Genomic DNA, 17,456 nt, shown 5'->3' on the forward strand with positions numbered 1-17,456 from the left:
GCTGAGTGATTATGCTTTTACATGTGGCAACTCTGCAAAGTTTGATGATTCAATTGTTCATATTAACTTTGATCTGGATGTTGTAGATGATACACTTGGTGCAGGTACTGATATTGAGGAGGCTGCATAGCTTAGGCATGGTTACTCTCCATCAAAAGGTTTTCTATTTTTATTGCCCTCCTTTATTGCCATTGGAGTTTTCCTCATCTTTTATGAACCAGAGCACAAGTGATATTCAAATTTTGTTCTCTAATTTGATCTTTCTAATATTTTTGTGTTGACATGTATAAATAATTATATATTTGTAGCCTATATNTTATTTTTTATGCATTTGATTTCATATTGTCGATGGTCATTAGCTGCTGTAGAACAAACTTTTTGTGCATTCTTTTGGAGGACATAAATATAGATATTTCTATTGTTAATAAGTTGGAACTTTTAGCATGATGAACTTCTATTGTTCCCCAGTATCAAGATTATTTTCATTATTATACTTATGTCTCTGATCATCATTGTCACAGTTGTTACATTTTTGCTGATAAGCTCTTTCTTTTCTTTTCTCTTTAATAATAGTTCTAGGTTTTTGCTAGTTCTAGGTTTGATTTCCAAATGATTGTTCACCGTGATCTCAGCCAGAGGTAACTAGCTCCTAAATATTTGGTCTAAATATTTGCTGCTCAGATATTCACACTACACCAAATATTGCTTCAGAATGGGGCTCACCTAAGTATGCAACTCCTTATATGAGTGGGTGTCCTCATGTGTTATGCAGTTTTGTGAGGTGAATCCCGTCAAAACTGGTNCTACTCTATAACAATGTTTAGCCACACCCTTCTTGAGAAGTTAATTTCACATTTTTATGCACAATTATTGCTTACCGGTTTGTCTTCTCTGATACTGCAGCACTCGGGTTTTTGCTTTTTGCTTTAGATTTTTTTAGGTTCTGATTTGTTCTATGAAGAATTGTGTAGGTTATTTAGTTTTCAATTTTTCAGATGTCTTAGGATCCCTTTAGATAGTTTTTTTAGGATTCTTTTAGATTGTTTCTGTAAATAGAACTAATTGTAGTTCTCTTTCAATTCTTTGATTTTGTTTCTCTGTTTAGNTTTTCTTTTATTAGATTCATTCTGATTAGTAATTGTCCTAGGTGCTTTTAGATTCTAGCTTCTTTTTAGCTTTTTAAATAGAAATTTCTTTAGGTTCTTTCCTTTCTAGGTTTTGTTGAAATTTCCATTAGAAGTAATTAGGTTTCCATTAGGAAGTAATTAGGTTTATTTCGTTCATAGCTTTAGTTTTTGCGCTTGTTTTAGGTCTCTTTCATTTTTCTTTTTCTGATATAGGATTTGTTTCAGTTTATAATTAGGTTCTGTACTAACTCTTTATTTGTGAGTTCTATTTTTGTTACTTTAGGAATTTTTAGCTTTATTTTTTTCATTCTTTCCCATATTTTCAATTTTAGGATCTTCTTTTCTCTTTTTTTATGACTTGACAGTTAACAATACTGACATGAAGAAACATAATTGGAAGATCTGCATTCCAGTTTTAGAGGGTTTAAAGCCATTATGGTTGATGGAAAACATGTTAGATACCATCTGAAGAGACTATGAGGCCAAAGCTGCAAATAGCATTAATAAGGCTGTTTCTTTGTGGAAAAAATGGTCTCCTTGACCTCAGGTTAAGATTTTAGTTTCTCTTATAGTTGTCAATTATGAAGGAACTGAATGTGATAAAAAACAACAATATCAACATTTTAGTAATTCTCATTAGCTTTATAACATGTGCTTATAAATAGAGTTTTCAAATGTTGTTTTTGGTTGTTAGGGATGTTTTACAAGCTTAACATGGATTTTAACATTTCAAATATTCTATTTCAAGTTTCACATGCACTTGTTTTGTATTGTTTTAAACTCTAATTTCATAAAGAAAATAATAAACTGTATTGACTGCTTTTCTTTAATTACTCGAAGATAGTGACGTGGTTTTCTCTAGTTAATAAATGATGTTCTAGCTAGGTAGCACTTTTGTTTGAGATTTTGATAAATGTTCAGTTCATTCACAATGTAAACTGGTTGGATATGGCAGAATATTTCGGTCTGATGTTATTTTTGTTAAAAAAGACTCGTGGATTTATGAGAGGACGGGATCTTGAATATGTGGTAGAAATCTTCAATATATGAATGATTAACCAATAACCATTCGGCTTGTTGAAGGTGTGCAAAGGATTAGTAGCAACTTTAGTTGTCAAATGTTCTTATTTTTTAAGCTGGAAATATTTTTTATCATTGGTCATTTTTCTATATAGCTCCCTTAAAAATTTATCTAACCAAGTGAAATAATATTAAAGTTGCTCTTGTTCTTTGTTAACTCTCTAAATTTAGCTCTTTTTCTAAGTCTTAGAAGTTTATTTTAGTGCGTTTTAGCTTCTTATTCTCTAGAAATATGATAGTTTATAGATTTTTCTCTTGATGATTTCACTTTTGACAGTTTTGTATTATTTAGTGATTCACTCATGCCTGCTGCTTTTGATGCTGCAGATGATAAACTTAGGGCTGTCACTAATATTGAGGGGGCTGCATACATTAAAGATACAAAAGCAATCTTGGTAGAGGTGGGAAATGCTGTCAATACTGTTAAGAAAGCTTGGAATATTAAGAATCAGCAGCACAAGTGCCTTTTTAGTGTTTTTTTTTTCTTTTTTGTTATCTCTCCTAATCATTTGTTGCTTCTTTCATATATCCTTTTCTAAGCAATTTTATGGATTTGTGACAAAATTAGATTATGGGACACTACGACGTGGTTTCATTATGGTAAAGCTCTAGTGTGCCATATATGTTGTCAAATTAGTAATAGTAATGTCTCAGCTAGCTATTGGCCAATGGCTTCGATGCCTGAGCCGTAAAAATTATCTTTTCATGTTTTTTAGACCCACTACAAGTCAAATCCAAAGTTTAATTTTCACAAGTACATGATTTGCCCCCTTAAAGATGATTTCAAGCAAGTTGTTGGCATAAGGTAAGTTCTTCTATATTATTGCTTCTATGCGTGTATGGAAATTGTAGACCATTTAATTGCCAATTGAACTTTAGTGCCATTTGTGTCATTGTGTATAGTCATTACTTCTTTTGTATTAACAATTCCATTTGTAGATGTACATTTATTGGAAAAGTTTCTATTTGTTGCCCAATGTTTTCAGCATAATGTGGTCATAAACCTGGTTTCCTAAACCTCTTGTGTCCTTAGTTAACTTTGAATTAAAACTTGTAATAACTCATTTTGTCTACAATGCTTCTGGCTTACCTTTTTACCATAGCATAAACAGTTTTGTTGTAAAGGGTATTCACTCTTTTGAGCTAGCTTTCATTCCAATTTGTCTATTTTATGTTGTTGACCTTTGTTTTATTTTGTGAACAATCCAGAATAGTCCAATGCAAGGAAGGGTAAGGGTTATATCATATATTTTTGTCAGCTATGTGTTGGAGCACCCTAATCTATTAGGGGTAAGTGAATTACTTTAGCTACTGTATCTGTTAATATGGGTTATTGTTACAATTCTTATTTGAGGGTGGTGTTGAAGAATGTGGAATTTCTCTCTAAATAGTAGATTTGATGTTTTATTTATAACTTAGAAATGCTAAATCTACTATGTGCAAAAGAACATAAATATACGAGGCAGAGCAATTGTTATTCAATTAGCGGCATGTTTGTGTTTTATTAATTTATTTGAAAAACATAAATATCTGAGGCAAAACACTTGTTATTCTATTAGTGGCATGTTTGTGTTTTATTTATTTATTTTAAAATTTACATAAAGCATCAACTTTCTAAATTTATCTCTTTTTCTAGTCTTAGAAGTTTATTTTAGTGCATTTTAGCTTTTTATTCTCTAGAAATATTTCTTTAATTTTAGACTTTTGTAAAAATAGTATTAATTTTGTGTTTTTAGTATAAAAATAGTATTAATTCTCTAGAAATTTTTGCTATGCATCATACAAACACACCTAGTGATGGGTGTTCTGATTTTCATGCATTAATTTTTGATGATCTGCATGACGATTTGCTGGGTGAATCTGATTTCACTTTTGATAGATCTATATTATTTAATGATTGACTCATGCATGTTGCTTTTGATGTTGCAGATGATAAACTTAGGGCTATCACTAATATTGAGGGTGCTGCAGACATTAAAGATATAAAAGAAGTCTTGGTGGAGGTAGGAAATGGTGGCAACACTGTTATGAGAACTTGGAATATTAAGAATCAGGAACTCTTGTTGTTGCAACAAGGTGTCTTGAATGTGCGAAAGCCAATTCTGAAGGGAAAGCTATTGTTGCTTAAAGGGAGAGTTGAGAAAGAGTAATTCAATACAACCTTGGAAACAATGCATACCTAGGCAAAATATGGAGAAAAACAGATAAGCTCGGTCTTTTCATTTCCTTTTAATTGTAGTTATAGATTTTTGTTAGTAATTTACATAGCTTTAACTAGCATAGTAAATAATTGGATAGACAATATGCTTTTTTTCATAAAAATAAAAAGAATTAATTTTGATCTATGGCCAATTTAAACAAATTTTCTTTCTCTTAGCTTTGTAGTTTAGTTTAGTTTTTCAATTATGTTTTTTTCAATTATGTTGTGTTCATTTCTTTTGTTCTTTTAATTTTGTTTTGTATAAATCTCTGTATTGTTTGTCTTGTACATACCCTTTGATATGTGTCTGTTCGTGTGTGTGTGTGTGTTTGTGAGTATGTGTTTTTGTGTTTGGGTGCATGTGTGCTTGTGTAACTTATGTGTGTGTGTGCGCTTGTGTAACTTATGTGTGTCTGAATGCGTGTGTGTCTTTGTGTTGGTGTGTGTGTTCTTGTGTGGATAATAATTGTGTGTAACTTATATGTGCGTGCGTGTCTGTTTGTATGTGTGTTGTCCGTGTGTGTGTTTCTTTGTTTGTTTGTGCGTGTCTGTTTGGTTGTGTTTGTTTCTTTGTGTCTATGTGTGAGTAAGATTGTGTGTGTGTTTTTGTTTGTGTAACTTATGTGTGTGTGTGCTTGTGTAACTTATGTGTGTGTCTGTGTGCTTGTGTAACTTGTGTGTGTGTGTTTGTGTTGGTGTGTGCTTGTGTGTGTAACTTATATGTGTGTGTGCGTGTTTGTTTGTGTGTGTGTTTCTTTGTTTGTGCGTGTCAGTTTTGTTGTATTTGTTTCTTTGTGTCTATGTGTGAGTAAGACTTTGTATGTGTTTTTGTTTGTGTCTGTTTGGTTGTTCTTTTTCTCTAGATAAATGAAAGACTAATGAGAAATTCATATTCCATATTGTTTGTTAATTTGGTTTGATGTTAATTTAATATAAATTAAAGATAAACTCTTGTAAACTATTGTTTTTAGCTTGTAAATACCTTGTTTTTTATGCTTTTAGAATCTGTTTAGGATTAGGTTTTATTTTTAGAATTTATAGTTACATGTAGGATTTCTTTTCTTCTATTCCTGTTTCTGTTTTAGTTTCTCTTAGTCCTGTTTGAAGCATTATCAATTGTCTTAGGTGTTTTTCATTTTCATGATCTGTTTTAGTTTTTTTAAATAAGCATTTGTTTCATTTTTTTTTCCTTATAGGTTCTGTTCTCAGATTTTAATATTTGGGTTCTGTTTTGGTTTTTAGAAATAGCTTTCTAGGTTCTTTTATATTCATTGCTACTGTTAGGATTTTTTTAGGCTCTATTTCTTTTAGATTTGAATCTGTTTTAGTTTGGTAGGTTCTTTTTAGGTTGCATTCTGTCCAGTCTCAGATTTTATAGGTTATATAGTTTTAGGTCATACTGTTAGACATTTCTAGGTTCTTTTTGAGTTCTATTTCATTCTTTTCTCAATTCTTTGCTGATTTTATTCTTTTCACAGTTTCATTTCTCTTAGTTAGAACTGTTCATGTAGTTTTCAGCTTTAGATTCAAGTAGATGTAATCCTAGCATAATTTTTGCGTTTGAGTTCATTTCAATGAAGCAATTTTTGCATAAAAGAGAGTAGAAGGTCAGTTTTAGCAAATTCTCTTAACCTGGGGAGATTTTGGGCCCAATTTTTGTTTTTCTTGAGTGATTTCGTGCATGTTTTACTTTTGACTCTAATTTTGCATTGATTCTTTATGATAAGCTTGCTCTTGGTAGAATTTAGATATGATTTAGGCAATTTTTTTCTTCATCCATAACCATTTATTTTACTCATTTCAGTTTTTCTTACCATTGCACCTTTCTTTTGAGCTTTAGCCATATTCTTTGTTCCATTCGTTACAAGCCCTTTTCCCCGTCAATTATACCACCTATAGAAACCCGAGAGGAAGTAAGGATCTGGAACTTGGTGAGTGAAAAAGAGAAAGAAAGGCCAGTAGTGAAAGAGAAGAAAAGGAAAATGAGCTTAGAAATCTTATTGAAAAAGAAGAAAGAACAGGTCTGAAAAAAAAATAGCAAATAAACTAAAAGAAAGTGAGACCTGATGTGTGTAAAAAACCAGAGAGAAAGAGCAAAGAAATTGAATTGGCCGAAGTTAAACATAGAGTGCACTGAGTTCTAGGTTCCTTACTTCTCTTCCAGTTTCTATTTCCATTTAGCCTTGTGTTTTATGACCTTTCATACCATCTCATTACAAGCCATTAAGACCTTTTGATCTAGATGAAGCCAAGAGCTGAGCATGGTCACTTAGAGTCTTTTCAAAATTAAGAGTTGAGGTTAGCATGTCATGCTTGAGTGAAAGCAGACCACCTCTAAACAGTTGAGTGAATCTAAGTGCAAATACTTGTTCCTGTGAGGCTGAAACTGACTTATACTTATCTGAGTGTGTTCATCGCTGAAATTGGTTGAATTTGGTTGTTTCTGAAATGCTGGGATTGCTAAAACTGAGGTTTGAAGTTGAGAATTATGATTGTGCAGTTCTCTTTGATGAAATGGCTGTGAAATGATTGAAATTGAAGGATTGAGTGAAGCTGTGAATAAATCTTGTGTACCTTGTGTTCTGTTGAGTCTTTTCTTTCGTAAATTGAGTTTGTTATTTTTCTTTTTCTTTTTAGTTTGTCCCTGTCCAGGAGGGCAATTGTCTAAGTGTGGGGTGTGATAACTCCTTATATTTGCATATTTTTTAGTGTTTACGAGTCTTTCTTAGTTTCTTTTAGGCTTTAAATGGGTAAATTAGGATAATTTTTAGTTTTTCTTTAAATTCTGGAGTTTTGTGAAATTTTAGTTAAAAATAGATTTTTAGTGTATTTTTTTATACATTTGCAAATAAGTAGGAAATTAACACTTTTTGAAAATTCTTTTGATAAAAAATTGTTTTGTTTTAGTTAGATTTTAATTGCATAATTTTCTTCTTTTCCTTATTTGCAATTTAACCCTTTAATTCAAGAATTTTCTTTTTATATGGGCTGTTTTGCTAAGATGAAAATATTGATTGGGCTGATTTGGTTGTGACTATTTTCTGTGCAGGAATGTGTTTTTAATTGGGCTGCCACAAAATTAATTGGAACGGTGCCATTTTGGTGTGTGGCTTGGCAGTAGCTGTTTGATGAGGGGTCCTTGCTCAAGCAATAGATTGGAGTCAGACATTCTCTACACGCACTCTCACTTTGAAGAAACTCACCCTCCAGCTAGGGCAAGGTACGAAAGGACCCTGACCGGAGGAGCTGACCGGTGCTGTCACTTGGATGATCAAACGGCTAGTAGAGAGCAAGGAGGAGGCAGAATAAAGAGGACCGCTGGATCAAGGTGAAGCCCGAAGCGTCGAGAACAAGTTTCACTCTTTCCTTTTGTTTCTTTCAATTTTTTTCATTTGTTTCTGACCCTATAAAAAGGGCTTTTGTAAATAGATTTGAAAGGAGACTCTTAGACATTACTTCAGATACACAGTTTTACATTTTGTAGTTGAGGGTTTCGTTTTTCCTTGCCTTTTGGAGCGAATCATCACGATGGTGATAGTCTGTGGTGGCTCCAATTGCGATTTCTGTTAGGTACATTTCATGTACTTTCGTTTCTCGTTAATAATAATTCCTTTCTTGATGTTTCTATGTGTTGAATGTTTGATCCTTCTGTTATGTTGATTGTTTGTCAATGTTTATAGTTTCTTGTGCGATTGTGTGATTGTGTTTCTTGTTCATCATTGAAAATGTGTTGAATTCTGGAACTCTGCACATTGCATTTCCTTTTTGGAATTAAACGACTCCAGTGAGCGTGCATGACCGAGATGTCTTCTCGAGTCAGAGTAAGTTCAAAAAGAGAAAATTTTGTTTTGTTTTTTTTTTTTTTTGTTTCGGTCAGTTCCTTTTAATTAAGATTTTATACGTTTTAGAGTAAATTGTATGTGTTAGTGAGTTTCTGTCTCTGATATTGATTAGAAGCGTGAATTAGATTTACATTCATTGTGAATTTGATGAACTGAGTGATGATTATTGACTTTTAAGTTCTGGAAATGAACTTTAAGACCTGTGATGGGCTTATTTTTCCAGGATGTCTTCCTGATAGATGATCTACCACTCTGTGCATTGATTTCATATGAATTTGATTCTAGTTTTTTTTATTCTAACCAATTCTCTTTTCTGTTCTGTGATGATCTAGTCTTTGCATTTACAGTTACATTTCTAGAATAGGCATACAATTAGGAGATTCATTTGTTCATTGTTTTCGTATGTTGAGCACTAAGTTTCTTTAATTTGCATATTTAGATTCATTAGTTTCAGATTCATTTTAATTGCATAGGTCATTTTGTTGTTTCTACTTTTAGGAAGTTTAGATTTCTATTTTCTATTATTTTCCTTTTAGTTCTTATTCTTTCCTTCTTATAAACAGACTTTTAGTTTCAATTCTTTTCTTTTTAAGTTTCATTAAATTTTTATTTCCCCACCTTGCATTAATTAGTAGTTAGTAAATAATAGAATAAAAGCAAGAATTAACCATACACTCTAAGCTTAATTTTAATGAGTCCTTGGGTTGATCCTTGGTTGACCACTTATTGCATTAGTGGGGAAACTGAGTTTGTTGGCTTTGATGCGACTAAAAGCGAGTTTAACAAATAGCGCCGTTGCCGGGGACTCGGCGAGTTAAGTCTTAGGGTGTCTAGTTAGTCTTGTTTAGGTTTGTTTCTTCTTTTTACATTTTTTTAGTGAGTTTAAGATCTGTTTCTGAAATTCTAGCATCTGTAAATAGTTTTTCTAGTTCATATTATTTTTCGGGTGCTTGGTATAATCTCTTCTTCAAGTGAAGTCCAGGGTGAGAACAGGTTCTGCACATATCTTAGTAATCTTTGCAGCAAAGGACCTGGTCAGAATAGCATGGCTGCATCAGTAGAGATGTCAATAAAGGAGTGGAACAATCAAGAGATGAGTCACCAGTTGATATGCAACCACCTACCTCAAGAGCAGAATTCAGCCAAGTTTGAGCTTAAGGCTGGCTTCATAAGGCAATTGCCCATATTCCATGGATGGAAGCATGAAGATCCCCACAAGCACATAAAGGATTTCAGCTGGGTGTGTTCCTCCTTGAAACCTGCCATAATTCCAGAGGAGGCAGTTTTGAAGAGAGCATTTCCAATGTCCCTGCAAGGTGCAGCAAGAGAATGGTACATCTACAAGCACCAGCCTTTTGGGAATTGGCAGGATATGCAGCAAAGGTTTTTGAACAAGTATTTTCCAACAACCAAAGTGGCCAGCATTAGGAGAGAGATCACTGCCATTAAGCAGTTTCAAGAAGAAAGCCTGGCAGATTATTGGTAGAGGTTTAATAGGCTCTGCATGGCCTGTCCAAACCACCAAATTTCAGAGGCATTGCTCCTGGTCCACGTCTATGAAGGACTCCTGTACAATGAAAGGTGTTTAGTAGATGCAGCTGCAAGAGGATCTTTGATGGACAAGACCCCAACAGAGGCAAGGAAGCTGCTGTGTAAGCTAGCTGGTAGTGATCTTGATGAGGTATCTGGTCAACAAAGAACTCAGGTTTACTCTGAACTTAACCTTCCAATTGAGTTCTCTGAGGTTCAAGAGAATTTTCATGCTTTTGAATTGCTAAAACTTGAACCCATAAAGCCTTATTTGAATTCTGCTGTTAAGATACCTGTGCATTTTCGTTGTCTTGATTCAGCATATTCTATAGAGCACTTTGATATTCCTGCTGCTATTCACAAATTATGTACTGATCTTGATAGTGTTATATATGATAGCCTTGATGATGCAGCTGATGACTTCGAGATTGGTAAGATAACCTTCAATGAGCCAAAACAGGTTTATTCTGAACTTGAGACTCCAGTCATTTTACCTGATTTGCCAATGCATTTGAATGCCTTTGATTTGCTGCATATTGATTCTATAGAGTCTATGAATGAAATTGATACAGTTTTAAATGATCATACTAAAATTCTTAATTCAGTTTCAACTATTGAACATATTGGAATAAATGTTGTTTTAAACTCGAATGTACATGATTGCATTGATAATATTTTGAATGATGATAGCTTTGAATTGACCTTTGATTCTGCTGATGATGCATATGTTAGTATTGATTTTGAAATAGAAACTGTGCAATCTGAGAACTTTATAGAGTTAGGACTAAACTTTTATCTAANACAGTTTTCTGAAAATTTCAAATGTGATTGTGATTCTGGTTCTTGCTCCATTTGTANTNNGATNAATTCTNTTATACAGCCAGAACTCAGAGTCTTAACAGATGCAATTAACTGTGAACTTGATTGTTGTGTAGAATTAAAGGAAGCAATGAATGCAGGAAGGCTTGGAGAGGTCTTTGAACCAGTAACACACACCCAAAAGCTGCCAGTGGAAGGAGAGATGTTGCTGCAGCAGCTGGTTGAGCAGGAAGAAGTCAATGCATTGATGGAGATTCTGAGCAGAGGAGCAGAGCTTGGAAAAACACCAATAAGATCATTCTTTCCCTTACTCTTTAATAGTAGTTATAGGTATTTGATAGTAGTTAGCATAATAATAGGTAGCATAGTAAATAGTAGGATAGAAAATATGTTATTTTTCATAAAAATTAAAAAGATCAACTTTGACTTGTGGCCTATTTGAACAAATTTTCTTCTTAGTGTTGCTTATAGTTTTAGTTTTCTTTTTCCAGCTTTGTTCTTGTATATATTGTGTTCAGTTTTCCTGATTCTGCTGTACATATTTCCTGTTAAATTCTAGTTCTACCATATACATTCTTTGTTTCAGTTCTGCTTTTAATTCTTGTATATATCCATTGGTTATCTGTCTTGTGCATATTTGTTTTGATTTTGTGGTGTTTAGGAGCCTTACCCACTCATACATTGAGGGCAATGTGCCTCTTAAGTGTGGGGGTGGGAAGGTATAGAATTAAAATACTTGTTCTGATGTAAATAAGCTCTGTTCATATCTTTTTCTGAGTAAATAAGGGGTAATTTTTTTTTTCTAAGGTCTGATTGTGTTTTTAAATATTTAGTTCATAGATAGTGTAAATATCCATTCGTGTTTCAGGTTGTAAACTATTGTTTTTAGCTTGTAAATACCTAGTTTTTTATGCTTTTAGAATCTGTTTAGGATTAGGCTTTATTTTTAGAATTTATAGTTACTTGTAGGATTTCTTTTCTTCTATTCCTGTTTCTGTTTTAGTTTCTCTTAGTCCTGTTTGAAGCATTATCAATTGTCTTAGTGTTTTTCATTTTCATGATCTGTTTTAGTTTTTTTAAATAAGCATTTGTTTCATTTTTTTTCCTTATAGGTTCTGTTCTCAGATTTTAATATCTGGGTTCTGTTTTGGTTTTTAGAAATAGCTTTCTAGGTTCTTTTATATTCATTGCTACTGTTAGGATTTTCTTAGGCTCTATTTCTTTTAGATTTGAATTTGTTTTAGTTTGGTATACTCTTTGAATTGATTCTCATCTTTTTACATTTAAACATGTACAAGAAGTTAATAGTGTTTTTCTTGCTTTCATGTACAGTGTACAATTGGTGATGTTGCTTCTATAAGGAATTTGTTCTAGGAAAAAATGGTGAAGCTTTATAAATACACTCAAAAAGCCAGAAAAGTAGGAAGCTCCACAAATTCTCATNCTGTGCAGATTGATGATGCATCAAACAATTTGTCTCCATCAATTTTAAGGTGCTTATAATCATCTATTTCTTCCACCTTGCTTTGTGATTATTTACAAGTTGTAAACTTTATTTTAGTCTGTCACATGTCTATTTTACTTAAATTATTTTATTTTCTGAGTTTCTGCTTTTATTTCATATATATATTTACTGGTGTTTTGGAAGACAACTGTACATCAAGAACATCTGCTATATGCCTTGAAGACTATTGTGTTGGTGAGAAGATCAGGATTNTTTCTTTGCTGTCACAGTAAGTGTTCCCATGACATTTTTTTTAAAATACAGTATATTATTCTATTGGTTTATAGACCTTCAATGTATGATTATGTACTAGGGCATTGTTGGTGGAATTTCTGTCCTCTTGTCGACCACAAATCTCTCCGCTAAATTGACAAAAGTGGAAAGTAAGGTAAGCTTCGTTAGGAAAGTACAGTTAGGAAAGTACAGTCAGAAATGTTGGAATTTAATTAGTATTTTTATATTTTCTTCGATAATATATGTCATTCCTATGTCTCTAAAGTTAAATCATTTATGTTATCGGACTATTGTCACAAAATATTTTATTTTCAGTTATACAATATTTTTTCAATTTGGTGGTGTCAACAGTGGGTACTTTGTCTCACGAGGTTANTTGCATGCTATGTAAGTGGATGATTGCTCAACTTCTTATGGTGCTTGATTACTTGCATGCTAATCATATTCTTCATCGTGATGTCAAGGTTAGCTAAACAAATCNTGTTATGTTACCTAGTTTCAACATGCTTTTTNTGTTCTATGGATTGAATTTTGTCTCTTTGTCTTTTGTCATGACTTTCTTAATTGATTATCAGTTACATGGCTATCCATAATTACATATATCTGTCCAAAAGCTCGAAAACTACTTGCATTTACTATTTTATATATTTTTGGCAAACATTGTTCTTTTATATATATATATACACTTGTCGTTTATTTGTTTCAAACATGATATAGAGGGCCTGATTAACAAAATTAACAAGTCCATAGTGGCTCCATTGCCAACAAAATATTTTGGTGTATTGTAAGTGTTTGTTCTTTTGTCATTTAGTTGTGATGGCTTATACTTTTAGTTATTAAATTGCTTTGCCATGTCTTAATGCTGTTAAATGTGGAACTTTTGTTATTTCCATTTTCATAGCAGAAGTCAGTACTAGAGGGAAAGCTATTGTTGCTGAAAGGGAGAGCTGAGAAAGTGTAATTCAATACAACCTTGGAAACAATGCATACCTAGGCAGAGCATGGAGAAAAAACGATAAGCTCATTATTTTCATTTCCTTTTAATTGTAGTCATATACTTTTATTAGTAATGTACATAACTTTAATTAGCATAGTAAATAGTAGGATAGATAATATGCTCTTTTTTCATAAAAATAAAAAGAATTAACTTTGATCTATGGCAAATTGAAACATATTTTCTTTCTCTTAGCTTTGTAGTTTAGTTTAGTTTTTCAGTTATGTTATATTCATTTCTTGTGTTCTTTTAATTCTGTTTTGTATAAATTTCTGTGTTGTTTGTCTTGTACATACCTTTGATATGTGTCATTTCGTGTGTGTAATATGTGCGTTTGTGTATGTGAGTATGTGTTTTTCTGTGTGGGTGTGTGTGCTTGTGTAACTTATGTGTGTGTGAATGCGTGTGTGTGTAACTTATATGTGTGTGTGCGTGTCTGTTTGTGACTGCGTGTCCGTGTGTGTGTGTTTCTTTGTTTGTTTGTGCGTGTCTAATTGGTTGTGTTTGTTTCTTTGTGTATGTGTGAGTGAATGCGTGTGGATGAATCCGTGTGTCATCAATTAAATGTCTCTCTCTGCCCAGGCTGACACTTTACAATTTCAAGACTGGCAACTAAAACCCTGTTTTGTGTTTACTTTACAATTTCAAGACTGGCATCTAAAACCCGGTTTTGTGTTTACGTTATGATCTTTTTTATGAACTGTGGTAGTGTTATATATCTCTTTGTGTATTTTGTAATGAAGTTAATTTAAATAACATTTTGGTGTAGAAAAGGAAATGAGCTTAAGAATTATTTTTTATGATTTGACAGTTAACAATACTGACATGAAGAAACATAATTGGACGATCTTTAGGTGGAGTAGCTGGGTTAGATGGGTTTTATTCTCCATGTTCAGGGCGATTTTGGATCCGGGCTTTTGGATCTTCATGCTATGGATGATACAGAGCTTTTGTATGAGGTATGGATATGATTTGGTGTATCATATCATAATGGTCTATTCATTCATGAAAGCTAATTGACTTGGTTTGGTTCAAGTACTATTACCACAGTTTATTGGGAAAATATCTTGCCTATACCATATTCTATTACAGTTTGTTGATGGGCTTGGTGTTAGGGATTTGGGGTTCAAGGTGATTTTCCAACATTTCCCGCCTAGGCTACAAGCTTGTAGAGTGACATATACATGTAAAACTAACTTGTTAGGTGAAAATTTCCAAAGTTTTATAAGGTATATTTAAGCCATATTTCTAGCTAGGACTAAATCACCATCCTCAAGGTTGCAATTGGGACAACCGTAGAGAGGCCACAAATAGGATGGGCTTGGGTTTATGGCAATCAAGACGACTTTAAATACCTTTGCAAAATTGTAACATCTGAAGAAGTTGTTTCACTCACGTGGTCACATGTGGTGAGGGTCATGGCGTGGTAGTATGCCTTTTCATTGGAAATCTCAAAAACATTTTGCTGTATACTCCTCCATGAAATGAGATTAATCTTTTAAAACCATATTTGTCAAAAATAAATTGCTTGTCCATTGGACAATCTGCCCTATGTCTAGCCTTGATAGGTCAATTAGGTTACCAATCAATCTGTAATATCCTTAGGATCAAAATAGGATGTGGCGGTTAGATACAAGCTTCCATTTGTGTATATGATTTGGGTCATTCTAAATATTCAGAACATACATGGCTTGCCTTTGCTGAGCTACTTCAATTCAAAGAAAATCTCTGTTGTTTGAGACATTCAATGCCATCATGATCGTCACATGCTATCATTATGTTATCAATATAAACAAATTAGTACATGCAAAGATTGGAAGAACATGTATAAAACACAGTGGTCCACTTCACTTTGAATCGTTCCAAACTCCTGAATTAACACAATTTTAACCTATTCTAAAAGGATCTCAATAAAAAATTTTCAATCAATACAATCTAATCGTAATCTCAGCTATTATTCATTTAATGTGCCAATATGGGATTCTTACCTCATGTATGATTAACAGGAAGAAGTTATTCAATCAAGTAGTCAGATTGAGTCGCCCGGAATGCACATGATTTATCTTCCATATTCTGATGACATCAAACTTGTTGAAGAGGTAGAAAATTGCAATATTTTGACTTTGTTTAAACTTTAAATGTCTAAAGCACTAAAAATTTTAAATATGAAACTGTTATCTTGGTGGGTATGATTTTTACAGAGTTGTTCTGATACAAGTGGGATGGTGACTAAAGCAAGTAGTGATTAAATAAAAAAGGCAGCTGATTTAATTAAGCGTCTTGACTTGAAAGATTTTTCTGTATGACAATTTACCAACCATGGTAAGCCTCTTATCCCTTGCTGAATGTAATCTACCTCTCATCCCTTGCTGAATGTAATCTACCCAGACATTTAGTGTTGTTGATGCATGATGCATGTGTTTAACTGGTAACAGAGTGTAGTTGCTCCAAGCTGTACAATTGAGTTTTTTTATGTTAAATTATATTTGAGGAAGTTTAGCGTACTAATTTTTCTTGGTTCCTTAATCAATATTATGATTTTGGGGTTGTGGAACTTGTTTGTTCCTTTTATTTTCTGTGTCTATGATGTTACTGATATTATTAAATTTCATGATTGCAGCTGCACGAATGCTTTGGAGCAGCTCTAGTAGGAATGGGACCTGCAACTCTGTTGTCCCTTGTACCTTTGAATTTGGAAGGTGAAGATTTATCTGATGATGCAAAAGTCTGACTTTTTCCAATTCTAAAACATTATATTGTTGTTGCACCTTTACATTATTTTACTGAAGAAATTCTGGTTATGATCAAGCGTATGAGGGAGAAGGTCTCAAAATGTATATTTGTTTTGGATAATTATATTTAGACAACATTTTTTTATAACATTTGAACATCATCTACGAGTCATTCTGTGATTGGTCGAAAGTTACTTCTCAATCAATAATAATAATCATAAACACTACTATGGACCAATCACATAATGACACGTAGATGAAGTTCAAATGTTGTCTAAATATCATTATCCATTTGTTTTTTCTAAAAAAGGTGCAATGTTATATTAAATCACAGTGTTAACTTATTTATGCATTTTCAGCTTGAGATTGGATAATGTGCACTAGTTTGCGACTTCTGATTCAGCAAAACAATATTTTGGATTTAGAACACAAGGGTTATATTGATGAGGATATGGCCAAAGAACAAGTTCATTATTCACAACAGGTTGCAAGAGACAATTTATATGTGCTGAAATCATCTGCAAAGAACTGGTTAAAAGATTTATCAGAAGTATTCCTTAAATCTACAAAAGATGATGGTGGTTGTTTGCAGGTACTAAAATTTAAATAATTAGGAATGGTTCTACAATTTACTATAGATGAATAGAATGTAAATCTTGCCTAACACAACATATAGTTAGAGTTTTCTGTTCTGTATATGTTGGTGTTCTCTCTTTTCGTTTTTCTTCCATGTTTTTTATTTCCTAGTTGTGATTGATATTAATCCTTTATTATTCACAAAATATGTTTTAAGCTTCATTGTAACGCCATATTTGATACAGATTTTGTTATCTAATGTTCATTAGATTAGATTTACTTATTATATATAAATTGGTTGAGACACTTATTGTCCTGTGTCAATTAGTATGTTGTAGTAGAAAAGATGCAGACGGTTTATGTAGATAGTTGTCAAAGAAATTGTCATAAGCTTTTTTTGCTTCAGACACGGTTCTGTATCGGCATTCCAAATTTCTCATTTAGGTTGGTGAAAAAAACGAGAGGTGTCAGACAACANCACGTGAGGGTTTTTCTTCATGAAGAAAATAAAGGCTTCCAAAATTTATGTTGTTTTCACTTTGCGTGATGAAAGTCTTTGCGTGCTAAGATGAAAAAGAAGAGAAGGCAAGGTAGTAGNGTAAGAGTGGTGGNTAAAGAAAAGGTGATGTTTTCTGTACTTATAGCTATCGTGTCAGTCATTAAAAGGAAAATTTTGATGGATGGAGATAGAGCATTGGAACAAGCAGGTGTATCATTCTCCTTTTCAAATTATAACTATGGGAAATATAACTATGGCTTATTGTAAATGTATCTCATTAATTTATTTTAATATGAAGTTTATGTTTAAAGTTATTTTT

At 32.8% G+C, this 17,456-nt stretch overlaps 3 protein-coding genes and 2 long non-coding RNA genes across 6 annotated transcripts; all 5 read left to right on the plus strand.

Annotated features, from left to right (window-relative positions):
- Positions 1-4,411, plus strand: LOC111240715 (the record flags this gene model as incomplete). Its single annotated transcript, XM_022776265.1, is given in 6 exon segments — positions 1-781; positions 1,493-1,674; positions 2,535-2,608; positions 2,924-3,012; positions 3,422-3,497; positions 4,137-4,411. Coding segments are annotated over 5 exon segments (315 nt in total). The 3' UTR covers positions 4,194-4,411.
- A 735-nt stretch (positions 4,412-5,146) lies between these two features.
- Positions 5,147-8,032, plus strand: LOC111240717. The gene is made up of 2 exons (XR_002666243.1): positions 5,147-7,735; positions 7,892-8,032. It is a non-coding gene; the product is annotated as an uncharacterized LOC111240717 (long non-coding RNA).
- A 1,253-nt stretch (positions 8,033-9,285) lies between these two features.
- On the plus strand, positions 9,286-11,628 carry LOC111240714. The gene is made up of 2 exons (XM_022776264.1): positions 9,286-9,954; positions 10,179-11,628. Exons 1-2 carry the CDS (start codon positions 9,926-9,928, stop codon positions 11,038-11,040), a joined length of 891 nt encoding a protein of 296 aa, XP_022631985.1. The 5' UTR covers positions 9,286-9,925; the 3' UTR covers positions 11,041-11,628.
- Positions 11,629-11,724: 96 nt separating this feature from the next.
- Positions 11,725-13,197, plus strand: LOC106778648. The gene is made up of 4 exons (XR_002666242.1): positions 11,725-12,091; positions 12,247-12,331; positions 12,416-12,490; positions 12,688-13,197. It is a non-coding gene; the product is annotated as an uncharacterized LOC106778648 (long non-coding RNA).
- Positions 13,198-13,751: 554 nt separating this feature from the next.
- LOC111240716 (kinesin-like protein KIN-13A) lies at positions 13,752-17,442 on the plus strand. Of its 2 annotated transcripts, XR_002666239.1 has the most exons (5): positions 13,752-14,289; positions 15,337-15,429; positions 15,532-15,652; positions 15,951-16,029; positions 16,422-17,442. XR_002666239.1 is itself a non-coding variant. In XM_022776266.1 (3 exons), exons 1-3 carry the CDS (start codon positions 14,203-14,205, stop codon positions 16,059-16,061), a joined length of 291 nt encoding a protein of 96 aa, XP_022631987.1. In that variant the 5' UTR covers positions 13,752-14,202; the 3' UTR covers positions 16,062-16,397. The 2 variants fall into 2 exon arrangements, 1 of the variants encoding a protein (XP_022631987.1); XM_022776266.1 differs by lacking the exons at positions 15,532-15,652; positions 16,422-17,442 and having other exon boundaries at positions 15,951-16,397.
- The last annotated feature ends 14 nt before the right edge of the window (positions 17,443-17,456 follow it).

Source organism: Vigna radiata, unplaced genomic scaffold (assembly GCF_000741045.1).
Source record: "Vigna radiata var. radiata cultivar VC1973A unplaced genomic scaffold, Vradiata_ver6 scaffold_506, whole genome shotgun sequence".
NCBI lineage: Eukaryota > Viridiplantae > Streptophyta > Magnoliopsida > Fabales > Fabaceae > Vigna > Vigna radiata.